General features: G+C 39.0%; 1 protein-coding gene across 4 annotated transcripts in view; it reads right to left on the reverse strand.

The window, feature by feature from the left end:
- Positions 1-17855, reverse strand: part of CCDC85A (coiled-coil domain containing 85A) — a 184787-nt gene that overhangs the window by 158768 nt on the left and 8164 nt on the right. For all 4 annotated transcript variants that reach the window (XM_081264729.1, XM_081264731.1, XM_081264728.1 and 1 more), the window contains one exon: positions 14934-15882. In XM_081264729.1, the coding sequence (XP_081120855.1) occupies positions 14934-15882 (949 nt within the window). The remainder of the gene's footprint in view (positions 1-14933; positions 15883-17855) is intronic.

Here is a 17855-nt window from a genome sequence, read left to right on the forward strand (position 1 = left end):
TGTGATGATGTTGAGAAGTGGTAAGGTCTTCAAAAAGGGGTGAATGTCTTTTTTTTTTTTTTTTTTTTTTTTGCAAGACTAGATTAATTCTTCCAGGTGTGGATTAGTTACTGAGAGAACAGGTTATTATAGCAATCCTGGCATGTTCTCTGCATCTCTTGCCCTTCCATTTTCTGCCAGAAGTTCGAACAGCATGAGGCCCTCACCAGAAGCCAAGAAGATGCCTCACTCTTGGCCTTGTAAAACCACAAGCCAAACTAAGCCCATTTTCTTTAAAGTGTTTTATTACAACAGAACAGTAAGATGTCTGCTTAAATGGGACATAACTAAAGGGGACGGGGGGAGGAGTTAAAACCTGGTGTCATCACTTGGTCACTGGTCTTACTCTCTCCCAATATTTAGTTGATGAGACATGTTCTCCCGTCTGATGCAGAGACAGATTTGAGAAAACCCACTTTACAGTGGAATAGAAAATAAAATCCTTCACTCTCATCTTCCAGAGCACTTTCCCACCAAGGAAGTTAGAAAAAATATGTAAGAGTCCAGAGAGAATACACTTTTCACAAGGGCCAGTACATTTATGTCTGCATCCGAGACCTGCCCAAGCAGAAGAAACCTAGTGACAACAGACCAGAACCATACAAATCCCAAGTCACCTCCACTATAGCTTCTCTGGCTCTTTGTTCACTCATGGTATTCAGACTCATTAGTGAGGCTTCAAAGGAAACAGGATCTGACAGAATCTGTTTTCTGTTGTAAACTGTTATGGTTTGGATGTGATATGTCCCACAAAAGCTCACACGTGAGATAATGCAAGAGGGCTTATAGGTGAAATGACTGGGTTAAGATATTCATGACCCAATCAGTGAATTAATTCCCTGGTGGGATTAATTGAGTGGTAACTGAATGTGGGTAGGTCGTGGCTGGAGGAAGTAGGCGTCTGGGGACATATCTTTGGGGTGCATATTTCGTATGTAGTGAGTGGAGTCTCTCTTGCTCTCTGCACTTTCTGATCATGTGAGCCACTTCCCTCTGCCATACTCTTCCACCATGAGGTCCTACCTCACACCTCAAGCCTCAAGAAATGGAGCCAACTATCTTTGGAAAGACACCTCTGAAACCAAGAGCCCCAAATCAATGCTTTCTCCTCTAAAATTGTTCTTGTTAGGTCTTTTAGTCCCAGCACCAAAAAACAAAAGCCAACTAAAACACCGATGTTGCTAGACGAATTGCTGCCACTCTGACAAGTTCCCCCACCAGGCACAGAAGTGCAGAGAGAATTTAGAGCACTGGTTTTAGGTCATTCCAGGCACAGTGAACTTCCCACCTAAGCAGAGAATTTGTCTGAGAAAATACCCTCACTGCTCCATATTAGGAGACTAACCTAAGGTGCACAACCTCTGGAAGTCAGGTGTGTTAACAAGCAGGGAGAAGAGGCTCTAGTCCAAGCTGATCAGACTCCCATCTGACAAATATCCCTTTTTCCTATCATGGAAGGGGAGGGACAAAAAGCTGGAAAAGGTACATGAGTGGTGGCTCCCAACTTCTTCACCGAAACTCTGCCTAAGACTACTAAATTTACCAAGACAAAAACCTGTGTGAAACCAGATGTTTTTTGACAGGCGATATTCTAAAAAAGCTCCAAAGCTTCTTCTACACTAGAAATGCACTTTGTGTTGCACTGTTGAAAACCTGGAGTGTTTGTTATTATTCAAGATAAAAATAGATATATATCAGCACAACATTATCAGCCGTTTCTTTGGACAGACTGCCCTTAAGTATTTTTGTTCATAAATGTCTTCCTTCATGAAATGATGGCGTTAGTAGATGATTATTTTACTGACCACAACTAACAAAGTAATAAGTTGACAATTCCAGCTTGATTCTTAAGTACACTTTATCTGAAATCCAAATTCTAAGGCTACTGAGTTAGACAGTCTCTATTTCCAGTGCTTTACTTAGCAGATAAACTATTTTTCCCCCAGTTTGATGGATACTAAAGGTCACACAGCAAGAAAGTGGAAAAACCAATCCCATATCTACACTGCCAGCTGGGATAATGTGCCAGCATACCCTTTGGGAAGTTAGAGTATCACTTTTTTAACTGATAAATTTGAAGTTATTATTTTTAAATGTTTTAAAGCAAAATTTAGATCTCATTTTTATTCACAGAATAGAGATTATCTAAGGAGGTTTATAAATTTTTTTTCCTTTGCTTTTGCATCTGTAAATAAAGCTTAAATACCAGATGCCAATTAGGATGGGTATCTACATATCATTTTAACCTATGGGTGAAATTCCACAGATACATTCAAACACAAAAAAAGCTAGTTATGCTTTGTGAATATGTATAATAGTACCAGCCTAGCTCTGTTTTTCAATGTGTGCCTGTTGTATGTATGGCTGTATAGACTCTGGCAAAAATGTTTCCATTCGAAGTAGATTTATGTGCAAGAAATCCTAAAGTGGGCAATTTTGAGACTGCAACAGATAAAAACAAAACACATTAAGGATGAATACTATAGGCATACAGTTTTAGGATAGAAGGATTTAAGAACTGATCTCCATTTATGTGCTAAAGACATACTGTAGAAATTAGCTATTTCTAAGCCTCTTCTTTCAGATTTTGAAAAGCCCGATCTTAAAAGGTTTCTCATAAAAGTCACTCTACTAGGGAAGCTATTCATGGCAAACCACCTGGCTAACGTTTATTCCTAGACCTCAAATTGATCATAATTATAAATGTGCTCTCTTCGTAAATGTCCTCATATGTAAAACAAGCAGTTCAATTCAGCCAATTTCCCCCATGACTCTATAAAAAAGAAATTCTGATCAGCTTTCCTAACAACCAGTAAGCCTGCCCTGCCAACCAACTTAAGACCATTAACAGCATGCACAGCCAAACATCTTTTAAATTCTTTATAGTTTTCCCCCTCCAACTGGTGTCTCTTACTCAATTGCCTTTGTCTGCTATTTTCATTCTTTTTTTATGAGTTAACTCTTACCTATTAAAATCACATCTAATCCATCATCTATGGGTCTGACTAATGACTCGCCTTTCAGGGTTTTATCCTGTTTGAGTGGAAGGGTGACTTGGCATTTGCTATCTAGGGAAATGGGAGAGACTCTGAATTAAGAACAGGCTTAATTTGAATTCTCAAGAGTGGCTGGAACACACCAAGCTGCTGGGAACAAAAACCTGCAACTCAGTCTGACCTTTTAAATGCCATCAAAAGTGGAATGCAACTGTACTTTACTTCTGTTGATGGTAGCATAAATCAGAATAACTAACTTAATTAGTTTTGTTTGCAGTAAGCCGAGTTATTAAAAACAAAACTTCTTGACAGCAGTTGGTGTTGCCATCTGGCTGATCCCTTTGCTCCTGGTCTCTTTCCCTTCTGTTTCTGGCCATCTAGAAGCCTGTACTTCTCCGGACACACAGCATGGTAGCTCTTAACCCAAAGTGGGGTGTGAAGACCAGACTAAAGTCAGTCTATTTTCCCAGGAATTATTATCTGGAAGAAGTATTGCCTTGGGGTGGAAGAGACCATGCCAGTCATAAGAATGTTAGACCTCTCCAGGCCAGGAATGAAAGTGTCCCCTCCCTTAGGGATGCATTTTGGCAGTTGTCCATCTATCTGTAAACTGTACCCCCTAGGGATGGATGGGCCAGAGGTTCCCAAGAAATAGACTGAGGTCACCTACTAGATCATCAGGTCTTCAATACTTCTCCAAACCAGAGCCTAGTGACAGCCACCCGTCTCCCACTCTCATCATTGCATGCCTCTAGTTTTCTAGAAAGTCCAACATGAATGGGAGAGAAAAATGGCTTTCTACTCCATTAACATTCCCTTATCACAGTGGCCTCCAAATATGAAGAATTAATGCCCCCTTTATATAACTAATTCTGTGCCTGGGGAGTTAGTAGAGGATCCGAAGAAATCGAGCTAACTGCCAACTGGCTTTGGGAAAATTGTTAAACTTCTTTGAAAGTCAATTTTCTCATTCAGAATATGAGAGAGTTGAGTATTTAGTGTTTTTAATGTTGATTATTTAGAACTCCAAGTTCTGTGATTTGTGTAGTTTTGAACTAAATATTTTATTTTATTTTATGGTATAGGGGTGATGTACCTGTGAGCTACATTCCCAGCCCTTTTATTTTGAGACAGGGTCTCATTAAAGTTGCTTAGGGCTTCAGTATGTTGCCGAGACTGGCCTTAAACTTGCAATCCTCCTATCTCAGCCTCCTGAGCAGCTGGGATTACAGGCATGCACCACAGTGCCCAGCTAATCTTTTTTCTATTCTTTAGCATTGAAACCGATATGCTCTCAGTTGACTACAAAATAGAACTACACACGTGTATACAGTCATGCACCAATTAATGATAGGGATACTTTCCGAGACTTGGTTAGGAGATTGTCATTTGTGTAAACATCAGGGCTTACTTACACAAATCTTGATGATAAAGCCTATGACATACCTAGGCTATATGGTATAGCCTATTGCTGCTATGTTACAACCTGTCCAGCACGTCACTGTACCGAATTCTCTAGGCAACTGTAACAATGGTAAGCATTTGGTTATCTAAACATAGAAAAGGTTCAATAAAGATATCAGACAACAGGAATTTTATAGTTCCATCAAAATCTTCAGGGACTGCTGTCAAATGTTGTCCATGTTGACTAATACATAACTACACACACATAAATTTTATATATGTTTTTTCTTAAGACACCTTGCACAAATCTTAACTAGCAAGTAGACATTTAAGAAGCTGTAGATACATTTACAATCCAGATCAGAGATCTCCCCAAAAGCCAGAAGTCTCAATAATTGAGAAAAAGATGAGAATAACTTTCAGTTTCTTTTATAATCAAGACCAGAAGCAAAATACTGTGTTTAATGCAATGATGAATCGACTTGACTAGAAAAGAGAACTCAAAGCATCAAAGACCACCTTCCAAAGCCTGGTCATCAGAACTTAACTAAGACCTGCTATCCCTCAATCATACCTGCAGGCAAAAAACAATGTTAGACATATTTAATATGCCCAGTTTTAAAATGTAAGGATTTACTTTTCTTTTGCTGAGAATGAAGGTGGAAGAGGTGGATGAGGGGGTGCTTCAATGTCATTAAATTCAATGCATTTAACATTTAATGTTCTATGAAATACACAACATTAAATGCTGCTTGTATAGCGTGAGAGCACAAATAGTTGAAACACTATGAGCAATTACCAAAGGCAACCTTTTCATCTGCCTCAGAAAAAGTCTCCAAAATATTTAAGGTTCTGAATAAAAACTAAAATAGCCATTGCTAAGGTTTTATTTACTCAGCAATTGAATGTGCACCTAGCTTCAATTGAAGCCTAGATAGAAGAAAAAAAAAATCCCAAGATTTCTTGTACTCTTCGATAATGATTTGAATAACAGAAGCTCTTATGATACATAAGACTCTCTTATGTGAGCACCATAAATGAACAGCCACATGTGACTAACCAGTTATTGCCCTTTTCATAGAGGACAAACCAGTAATGCCTTTACAAGGCTATCAGTGCCGACTGCTACTCCCTCTCCCATCTTCCCTGCTCTAAACACCTCTTCTGCCTCTCTCTGCTGCTGATGAATCCTCTGCCTCAGAGAGAGCAGCATTTCTTTCTATTGGAAACACTTGAATGGCACTCTAAAGAGAAAGCAATTTATGTCAGGCACAGCAGTAACTTGAACCATACTCTTTTGCAGATTAGAGACTCTTATAAATTAGAGCCGAGATTTCATGTCTATGTTCTCAAGTATCCCATAGTCTACTCTTGATATTGAGTCTCAAATTTCCTAGCTCTCTTGAAAAGTCAGCCCCGTTTCAGAACATGAAACTATTCATAGTTTTCTCAGGATCAAATTTGAAATAAATACTTTTTCAAATATGGATAATGCTCACCATAAATACTATACATTAAAGTGCTAGTACGGACAACTAAATTATGTCAAAGTACCCCAGAAGTGAACATTTAAGTTCTTATTACAGAAACACCATGATTATTTGAAGTATGGCTGAGACTGAAAATAAGGATAAACCTTGAAAAGCCAACATATAGAAGGATGACACATGAATCACACACTAAAGCTATGCACTTTCCACACAGAAGGGCACCTCAAGATCATTTATTCTTTCTTCAAATACATGTCTAAGCGGTGTGGTCATCTATTTTTCCAAGCTATAATGATTCATTAGAAACAGAAGAACTTAGACATAATGAGAAAATTAGTTAGGCCTGCTGAGGACATAAAGTGGCATGGCTGAGAGCATGGAAGGTCCGATTATTAAGGAGCTATTTAAATGAGAATATCCATCACAGCCATTTAATGTGGACAATTTTACCACTTAAATCACAAGTGGCTAAAATTGGAGACATTCTAGAGCCTAAGCTCAAACTTTCAGTCTGGAAAATTCCCATCAGGCCCAGTGAGGTTACACAGTAAGATATAACATACGTATTTGCTTTGGCAAAAATTGGCTTTACACTTTTATTTCTGACCAGTGAAACTTGACCAAGATCCCAACAAAACGCTTCTAAAATAGCATATCCTTACTATGAGTACATGGATCATCCTACATATTTTGTATTTGTATTGCATCTTTTCATGTTTTTATGAATATGCATTCACATATCTGTATTCATTTGGTATTTGTAAAAAGTTGTTACCTGATGAAATAACTCAAGGTTTTCACTTTCCCATCCTTGGTTCTAAATTGTTGCAGTTAAAATGAAATGATAAATGCATCACTAATTCAATGATTATGTTGTTTTCTATTATGTCTTCTGAAGATTTGTAATGAGCCAGAACATTTAATTGATTTCAACTGAGTCTATAGGACAGGATCATAATCAATTGAAAGAGATTCTTGATTTAATTCATGACAACAACTAGCTTATGTGACTGGGTGCCAGATGCATTTGAACATTTGTTAGAATAAACAGAATCAAGTGAATATCTGGCATTGTTCAGATACAATATTATAGTTATCAAAATGAACATAACTACATGTACACATACATAAAACTGATAAACAAGCTCCTTAGGAAAAAGATTTAAATGCCTGCCTCCCATATTTAAAAAACGTTTATAGCCCTGGGCTATTATTGCCAGTGGAATTGAAAACCTTAAATTGTGCTAGATAATGTCATTCTAAGGTATTTCCTAGGTTTTCCAATAATTAGTACCTCTTAAATATTTTGCAATTTTCTTAAACTGCACTTCCAATGTTAAGCTTTCTATCTGACTAAATCAAAATGTAGTCTTCTGATCAGCGCATTATGCTTTGCACATACAAGTATGGTACAATAAATCAATGCTGTTTTTCAAAACTTCAATTGATGTCCTATCAAAGTGTCTAGAAGGTTCCCAAGTTACTGTATTCAAACTTAAAGAACAAAAACTATTTTTGTAAGCCTCTACGTGTCAGATTGTACAACAGAAAATATACACAAAGGACCTCAATTAAAATCTGTTCTGGTAGTCCTTAACGGTAACTGTTGAAGTTTCTCTCCCAAGAGATGTTTTATTTCTATTGTCCAAATGCATTCATAAATGATGTTCTGATTTTTTCTAAGCAAAATAAAAGACGTATGAGTGATTATTCATGTGATAGTGCACCACTATTAATTCACAGTCTTGCTGCCGAGAAATCCCGGCGAGTTCCTCTACTCACAAGTTATCTTACTTCTCACAGACAAGGCCACTTGGTGTTATCAATGTCTTTAGTTACTCATTAATAACCTGAACAGAAAATAAGGAGCAGTATTAAAATTCAGATTAAAACTTCTTAAGTGGGAGATTTGCAATGCAACATTCCCTTGTGGGAAATACTCTTTAGCACTGCAGGGTTTGCCTGATCTATACTCACTACTAATGTCCATTGCAAATTCCATCTTGATGTGAAGTTTTCAAAAACCAAAGCAGACTCGAACCACACATGTCAATTTCCCCAAAATTAACAGAACAACTCCACCTGCAACCCACACTCCAAAGTAGTACATTTTCACATAGCCTTAGCCTAGAGTTGACAGGGCAAAGATTTTTACCAGCTAAAGTCAGTCAGTCAGTCCGTCCATCCTTCTCCATCCTGGAACTCAGCAAAGGAAAAAGGAAACATCACCATTCTTCTTCCAGAAGCTTGGGTGTTTCAGACCTTCACTCACACCAACACATCTTGGCAACAGTCCCTTATATAGGGAGTGTGCACCTGGTCTACTCATTCAATTCACCTGAGGAGCACTTTTTGAAAAGTGCCCAAGCCTGGTACCGAATCAACTCAATTTACATCTCCTTGTGCTAGGCTCAACCACGGGTATTTTTCAGAGCCAACGTGCTGTTAATCTGCAGCCAGATTGAAAACCACTGCTGTGAAGCAGTGATTTTTTTTTTTTTTTTTGGTGGGGGGGTTGTAGATGGACACAATATCTTTATATATTTTTATGTGGTGCTGAGATTTGAACACAGTGCCTCATATGTGGGAGGCAAGCACTATACCACTGAGTTACAGCCTAAGCCCCAACTGGTGACATTTTTTATTTACTCATAGGTAAAATCCTGGGATGCTGCTAAACTTCCTAAAATGCATAAGACGTCACCTCACACAAAGAATTTTCTGGTCCAAAAGTCATTGCCACTGCTGAGAAGCCCTGAGATACAAGAAGACTTTGGGGGAGAAATACCCTACTCTTTCCAACTCTAGAGTCACTCACAAAGTAAGGAAAGAAATAATAAGAAGTTTTCAGGAGGAAGACTTAGAACCCTGGCATTCCAAATAGCAAGGTCGAATGAGTTCTAAGTGGCCCTTGTCTAACACAAGCAAATAATTTCCTTGTGTGTGCTCCCACTGGCGAGGGTGATATTAAAGAAGAGGATGAAGCTGCTATTCACTAGAATGTGCTCGAAGAAAGCAAGAGGAAACAGACAGAACCAGCAGGATGGTTAACCAATTATCTTATTTTTAGAAGGGAAAAATAAACAACATGATACAGAGTAATGGGGTTATTTGTTTATTTATTCCTTCTCATTTGCTGATAGTCAGGAATAAGTGCCTCTGGAGTTAAAATCAAACAATGTTACTAGTTTTTCTTGATAGTGCCTAATGGGCCAGCTGCCTATAAGGGCCCCTAATCATCAGAAGCTTATTATCTAGAAGGTCAACAATCAACAGATATTGCTAGAACCTGCACCATCCAAAATACCCAAGGCCTGAGCAGAAATAGGTATCTGTTAAAAAGCAAATATCTGCCAAAACTCCTTTGGAAGGGAAAATACTTTCACCTTCTAAGAAAGTTCAATTCCACTTTGAATTTCAATGGATTAGGTAAGTGAAATCCCCATTCTCAGTAGTTGAGGCCAGTTGTGTACTTTTATAGCTAGAAGTGGATATTCAAATTACATATTTGCTAATCTGGAATACAGCAAGCAACCTTAATGAATGTACAAATGCTTTAATGTCTAGATTCGATAAGTGTTGAATGGAACTCTCTACAAACTGGAGGGGGGAAAAAGTAGTTGAATAATTACTTCCAAAGAAGAAAATGTATTCATGAGGATTTTTTTTTTAACCTTAAAGGTTTTTCTGTGTGTTTTTTTCTGGTTGCATGTGTTGCTTGTGTTTTCTTAATCAGCTATTAATTAACAAAGTTACAGAGGCTTACTTTTAAAACAGAAAAAAAAATACCTAAAGTTCATATTTGCATTCTAGTTGGAAATTAAGCCACTGGTTTTAATCAAAGGAAACTCCTGGATACCAAGTTCAACTACTTCATCTACTGAGTTTCTCATTGAAAGACAAGAAGATTTAAAGATGGCCAAGGCCTAGTCAACTAAAACAGCAATCCTTTTCATTGACGTTCCCTCGGTATGCATAAGTGTGTGTGTTTGGAGAAAATGCGTATCTTACAGGTAGGACAATATTCTGCCAGTATATATTTCATCTCTCTGCCTGCCATAATTTAGGCTCTCCTTCCTTTTCCTTTCATCTGCTTTTTGTTCCTACAAAAACATGCAAGAGCTGAGCCAAAACACTCATAGTTTACCCCAACCCTAAAGGAGTAGCTCTGGAAATGACTCAGCGAATCTGTAATTTGGGATTAACCTCCCTACTACTTCTTATCTGTCTATACACCAATGATTCAAACAAATTGTGTGGCCATTTTTAAAATGTGAAAAAGCATGTCTTACCATCCATATCCAAAATTAATTTGTAACGGCAGGATAAATACAAACTACCAATGCACAAGTTTATAGGTTGATGATCCATAAACATCTCATTGTGCCACTTCATTTTCCAATTAATTACTGAAATGAAAATGCAATCCAAATGTACTATAAATATACTCTGGTGAGGATATCGACTGTCACCAGAAGATCTGAATGACAAAACTTGAAGTAGTCACAAGAATGGGAAAACTTGAAGTAGGCACAAGATGAGAAAATTTAAGAATGAGAAAACTTGAAGTAGACGCAAGAATTAAAACTGCAGTGTGATTCAATAATTTAGCTCTTAAATCAAATTTGTAGCTAAATTAAGTTGTTCAATTCTATAAAACATTTGCCTGACCCACCATGTTTACCAGAATTCAGGCAAAAATAAGTCATGATGTAATGTGATCTTTCTCTACAAATATACCTTGCTTTGTGTAAGGCATTGTTTATAAGTTATACCTAAAAATCTTTCTTTTAAGTCAAATCATGCAACGATTAAACTAGAGGAAAACTCCCAACAGAAATCTTAAAAACATTTGACAAAATTCAAGATCCTTTCATGGTAAAAATCATTTCAATTATAGAAGGAATGTACCTCAATACAATAAAGGCTAATATGACAAACCTGTAGGTAATGCTATCCTCAATAGTAAAAACTTGAAAGCTTTTCCTCTAAGATGCTCACTCTCACCACTTCTTTTCAACATAGTATTGGAAATCCCTGCCAGAGAAATTAGGCAAAAGAAATAAAAGCCATTCTAACAGGAAAGGAAGAAGAAAATTGTGTCTATTTGCTGATGGCATCATTTTATGTATAGGAAACCCAAGTATCCACCAAAAAACCTGCAGACCCGATAAGCAAATTCGGCAAAATTGCAGGACACAAAAATCAACATACAAAAATCAGCAGCACTTCTATAAACTAATAATAAACTAACCAAGAAGGAAACATAAAAAAAATAAGCACGTATAAATTTAATCTAGGAGGTCAAAGATTTATATCCTGAAATTTATAAAACACTGATGAAAGCAATCAAAGAAAATTCAAATAAGCTAAAAGATGTTCTGTGTTCATGGATTTAAGAATTAATATTGTGAAAATGTCCATGTCCACCCAAAGCAATCTAAAGATTCAATGCAATATTTATTAAAATCCCAATGTCATTTTTCACATAAATGGCAAAATATATCTATATATCCTTAAGTCCATATGGAACCACAGAAGACCCTGAGTAGCCAAATAATCTTCTACTAAAGAATAGAGCTAAAGGCATTACACTTCTCCAATTCAAAACATATTATAAAGCAGTTATCATCAAATAGCATGGTACTGGCCAAAAAAAAAAAAAAAGAAAAGAAAAAAAAAAGACACATTGATGAATGGAATGGAACAGAAACTCCAGAAATAGACCCAAACACTTAGGGTCAAATAATTTTTGACAAAGTTTTCAAGAACTTACAATGGGGACAGGACAGTCTTTTTTAATAAATGGCATTGGGAAAACTAGATGTCCACATGCAGAAGAATGAAATATTTTTGTACCAAATACAAAAATCACATAAAATCTTCAAAATAGATTAATGACTTAAATATAAGACCTGAAACTATAAAATTATTAAAAGGAAAAATAGGGACAAGTTCTATAACACTGGTCTGGGCAGTGATTCTTTGGATCTAACCCTAAAAGCACAGCAACAAAAGTAAACATAGAAAAATGGGATCATATCAAACTAGAAAGCCTCTACACAGCAAAAGAAATAGTGGAGAAAGTAGAGACAACACACAGAATGGGAGAAAATACCTTCAAGTCAGACTTCTTATAAAAGGTTATTGTGCAAAGCATAAAAAGAATTTATAAAGTTGAATACTCTCTAAAGTGTTCAAACAACTCCACAGCAAGAAAACAGCCCAAATTTAAAAATGGGCAAAAGACTGAACAACATTTCTCAAAAGGTCTATAAATGGAATACAGGAACACAAACAAATGTTCAGCATCATTAATCGTTAGAGAAATGCAAATTGAGACTATAATGAGATGTCACCTCACACCTGGTAAGGTGATTTTATCAACAGGTTGCAAGATAAATGTTGGAGAGGATGTTGAGTAAAGGGAACTCATACAATGTTGGTGGGAACATAAATTAGTATAGCCATTATGGAAGATGGTTCAGAAGTTCCTCAAAAAATTAAATATAGAATGATTATATGACCCAGTAATCCTACTTCTGGATATACTTCCAAAGTAACTGAAATGAATATGTAGAAAGAATATCTGTACTACCACATTTATTTCATCATGTAGTCACAACAGCAGGGATTTGGACTTGATCTAAGTGTCCATCCATGGATGAATGGATAAAGGAAATGTGAAATATATAGAAGATAGAATACCAGTCAACCATAAAAAGAAGGGAATCCTTCATTTGCAACACCATGATAAAAATGAAGGATATTATATTAATTGAAATAAGTCAGATACAAAAAGACAAATGTCACATGATCTCACTTATCCACAGGCTCCACTCAAGTGGAAGTCACAGAAGTATACGGTAGAGTACTGGTCATCAGAGGCTGGGATAGTGGGAAAGGAGAAAATGTGGAGTTGTTCATTAAAGGGCACAAAATTTCAGACAGGAGGAATAGATTTTGAGACCTTGATGACCATAGTCAACAACAATGTACATCTCAAAATAACTAAGAAAGTGCATTCTAAATGTCTCATCATAAAAATATCATCAAGGTAAGATGTATGTTAATTAGCTTAATTTAATCATTCTACATTGTATACATAGATCAAAACATTTCATTGTACCCAACAAATATATACAATTATAATTTGTCAGTCAAAAATAATAATATTCAAGAAAAATAAAAAATATACTAAAGTTCTTTAAATAAAGAGTCCTTTTATAAATGGAAGAATTATTTATTAAGTGAACCACCTGGCTAACTATTGGGTTTTTTGTTTTATTTTGTTTTAGTTTAAGAATCAAAGTTTCCTTAAAATAGTGCACATAGTTACTTCTACAGCTCATTAAAATGTAATCACAAAATGGAAAAGTCATTAACTATCTCCCCACTGACCCATTACAGCCCCTGAAGACAAGTGTCATGGCCAATGACCCATCTCATGATAATAACACAACCAAAATATCTTTTTAAATGAGTTTCATCTCTTGTGGAGACCTGCATAGCCAAGGCCCCTCCAAAGCCATTGGGGCACAGCTGCTATGGCTCTTGGCAACAGTGAGTGTAGGTTCAGTCAACTTGGTCCAGACACCAGCCAGCTAGGAGGCCTCCAGGAAGCAGGTGAATTGGCTTCTCCCTGCAGCCTCTTAACACAAACAACCCAGAAAGCAGTAGCTTCCTATCCCTCCCCTCCCTGTTTCTAGTTCCATTTGCACTGAAAAGAACACTGGCTGCATTAGAAGCCAAGCTTCCGGAGTCAATTTTCAGCACTATGAGAAAAGGATTAGGCTGAAATGGAATCCAACAGGTAAATCCCCAAGTACAATATTGAAAATTTACCCCTTTGTGTCACTGCTAAAACCGGCAGCCTCTTCCACCACTGCTCAGAGCTAGCTGCACATAAACTCTATAGAGCAGCTCCCAAATAGAGGCAGGGGGAAAAACTCAGATGTTTTGAATGAAAAGTTCCACATTTATAAAAACCAATCACTTTAAGCTTCAACCCAAGGATAGGTAACACAAAAGAAGTGTAAAGTTTGGGGGGAGGTGGTTGTGGATTTGCGAGAGAGTGTGTGTATGTGTGTTGCTTGTTTGGTTTTTGATTTGTTTTCTTTAAGAAATGATTTCTTTCTCTCTTGAGTTCAAAGTGGTTTCAGAACCAAGATGCAGAAAATTAAGCCTCTTCCAAAAGGTTTAAAAGCTCAGGTTTAGTGCCGCCTCAGCAAACGCAGTGGATGTTATGCTTTGGAAATCAAAGGAGTGTCCAAGCACATCTGTACATTTTAAAGAGGTACATTTAAATGACCCAGAAAGATGTCTTATGTAATGTAGAAGAGCATACTATCCAGAATATGTTTAGGAGGGTTTGGTTAGAGGGTTGGTGAGTTTTGAGTGAGTAGGGAAGAGAATTATCTGATACATTTTTAGATACAAATAAAAATCACAGATTCATGCTACCACCCCCAACACAATGGGAAAAATTCTCAAGATAAAGGAACATTTATAAGCACTCAAGCAAAGTAGCATCAAGTCTGCATCAAGGGACACCATATTTATTTTTCAACGTGTCTTTTCAACATAAATATTGATTTCTTCCCGAACATAAGATACTAGCTTGGATTCAGGACCTGCTCAGACTTCATTCAACAAATGAGCCCGAGTAGGAAACGGCATACAATTCAGTAAAGGTCAAGAGGGAAGAATCTAATTTTATCTCCAATATTTAGATTTCACCCAGGCAACTCAGGGTCCCAGGGAATTATTGTTCCTGTCCCTCCTCTAATCCCTCACCCTCCCAACCTTCTTCAGGCTTACTTGACTGATAACTGTATTAAACAAAAACAAATTGAGGGAAAGAAACACACATCATAATTCCAGAGCCAATGCCTCTTCCTCCTCCCAATCCACCCCTTTCCGGCATGGCTGGAAAGCCCTTGGTCATTCAGAACTCTACTGAGTTGCCCGAGTCAACGCAGTTCCCCAGCACGTACTGACCCACCGTTCATGCCACTGTAGACATTCCGGTGATGGAGTGACGCGTCCTCCTGCGCCTGCCGTCTGAGGGTGCCCTCCCTGCTGCCTCCACCACTGCCTCCGCCTCCGTGTTTGTGATCAGGGCTCCCCCCAAAATGCTGTTTGAGATGCTCGGGGCTGGTGCCCCTGGCTCTGGGTAGGTGCTCCAGACTCCCACCAAGGGCATGTTTCTGAAGATGCTCGGGACTCCCTCCGCTGTGCCTGGCGTGTTCCGGGCTGCCCCCTGGCCTGTGCTTCTGGAAATGTTCTGGACTCCCGCTCAGCACATGTTTGGGCAGCATTTCAGGACTGCTTCCAGGGTGTGGGTGCCTTTGCTGTTCCGGGCTACCCTTGCACAACGGTTTGTGGTGCTCGGGGCTGGGTCCTTTGAGTGCTTTGGGGTGATCTGGGGTCCCGGAGGCCCTGGGTTTCTGTAGATGTTCAGGGCTGGCGCTTCTGTGCTTGGAGTGCTCCGGGCTGCCCTCACTCCGGGGCTTCTGCAGGTGCTCAGGGCTGCCACCGCTTGCGTGGTGCTTGTGGTGGTCAGGGCTGTCAGTGCTGCCAGTGCTGGAGGTGCTGCTGCCATCGCCCACATCCCGCACATAGGGTGCGGTGGAGGCAGTGAGTTGGCACAGGCTGGCCTGGCTGTCAATGGAGCAGCGGCTGCCGGCGCAGCCCGCACCCTTCTCCTCGTCCAGGAGCACGCAGAGTTCCTTGAGCTCCATGTTCTCCTTCACCACCTCCTCCTGCTTCACCTCCAGCTCCTTCAGCTTCTGCAGATATAAGGCCACTTCCTTGTGCATCACCCCAGCCGTGTAGCGGCCCAGTCTCTGCCACTCTCGGGACACCCTCTTGCCTTTCTGCCTGTCATCATCCAGGAAACAGCAGAGGTCCCTCAGTTCCTGGTTGTCCTCCTGGAGTTTCTGGTTGATATCCTGAAAAAAGACAGAGAACCATTCTAGGGAGGTACACATAGGAGACCTCATTAGGCCAGACTTCCTAAGAGCCAGAGAATGTGGAAATGCTAAATTCTCCAGGATATTGCCAGAGGAGGTAGGAAGGTGAAAAGAAACTGAAGATTTTTAAGTATCCTTAAAAGTTAAAAATAATAGGCATTGGTCATGTTCCCTGCACAATACTTTACTTGCATTATTTCATCTAATATTCACCTAAACACATAATGGATAATAATTATTATGGTTCTGAAGGGGACCCATAGATGGGAAAATGACTTCTCAAATCTTAACTCATCCAAAGATCATCTAGACAGTATTTAGAGAACAGCCAGTTAATTAACAGGGAACCAGTCAATAGAAAAACAAGGTACCCCCTGCCCCACCCTCTAGAAAGAAAGATGGCTACTTGCCACCTACTAAACATTTAAAAACTCTGAGGCAGCAGGGCTTTCAACAGAGCAAGCGAAGGACTACTTAATTTTTAGCCCACAATATGGAATGAGAAACCCCAATGCCCCCACTAGGGAAAGGCACAATTGCCCTCTAGTGGCATTTCAGTCCTGCACATCCAACCCATTTGCCATACCCAAACAAATATCTCCCAAGCATCTGACACTTGAGCCTCAAGGACCTCTTGATAAACAACACCCCTTCCCAAATTACACGTTTCAGCAAATCCCACCTCCACCTATGCTCTTCTTAAGAACCTGTACTTATCCCTGGCATCTCCTCCCTCACCTTCTACTTCCAAGCCAAACAAGTTTTGGGACTTGATTTCCAAAATTAAGTTCATCTAGTCACTCCCGTGTTTAAAAAAAAAAAAAAAAAAAAAAAAAAAAACCTTTGAATAGCTTCTCATTGCCTTTAGGATAACAGCGTGCAAGATCCTTCAATTCTCACAAGATCCCAAATGCTATGACTTGCTCTACTTCTCCAGCATAGATGGTGATCCATTTGTTCATTCACAAAGATGTAGTAAAGCATCTATTATGTGCCAGAAACCAGCCCAAGTGATATGGATATATGGATCTATCAGTAGAGGTAGCAGACACCTTCACATCCCCCAGTTTTCATTCTGGTGGAAAAGAATAGGAAACACACACACACACACAAGCAAAGCACATAATGGCTCATAATGAAAGAATCTGGGGTAAAAACTAAAGCAGATTAAAAATTACTACTTTTATGGGCTGGGGATGTGGCTCAAGCGGTAGCGCGCTCGCCTGGCATGCGTGCGGCCCGGGTTCGATCCTCAGCACCACATACCAACAAAGATGTTGTGTCCGCCGAGAACTAAAAAATAAATAAATAAATAAATATTTTTTAAAAATTACTACTTTTCAAGAGAAGGTGTCCCTACAGGAAAGGGAAACATTTAAAGCAAAGACCTCAGTGAAATGAAAGAGCAAACATGTCAGTGAAGCTGATCCCAGGCAGAGACAAGGCAAGTACAAAAGCCCCTGAAAGGACATGACAGCAAAAGCCCAAATCACAGGGAAGCCACTATGTAAAGCACAGAGATAAGGAAGGTCTGAGGTGTCAGGGGCTGAATAGTGGTCAGACTTTGGGTTGTTGAAGAGCTGAGAATAGAGGAATGACATATGATTCATTTTGTGAAGAACCACCATAGTTCAGTGTAAAAAAGCAGCCAGCTGGGTTGGGGAGGGGAGAGCAGGGAGGCAGACAGGACAAAATGGCCACCAGACCAGCAAGGAGACTACTAGGCTGGTCCAGGCGGGAGATGATGATAGCTTGGATAGGTGGCTAGCAGGGCAGAAGGTGAGCATCACACATCACATTGAGCACTCCCAACCTACCAAAGGGAAAGGCCTTCTCCTTTTTTCACTTGCAATGCTTTCTTTCCCCAGCCTTCTACACAGCCATCAGGGTTCATTTTATGTCACCCCCTCATAGAAGGCATTCTGAAGAAGGGCCACCCCAATATAAAGGAG

The sequence above is a fragment of the Spermophilus citellus genome (assembly GCF_964194105.1).
Source record: "Spermophilus citellus genome assembly, chromosome: 13".
Lineage (NCBI taxonomy): Eukaryota > Metazoa > Chordata > Mammalia > Rodentia > Sciuridae > Spermophilus > Spermophilus citellus.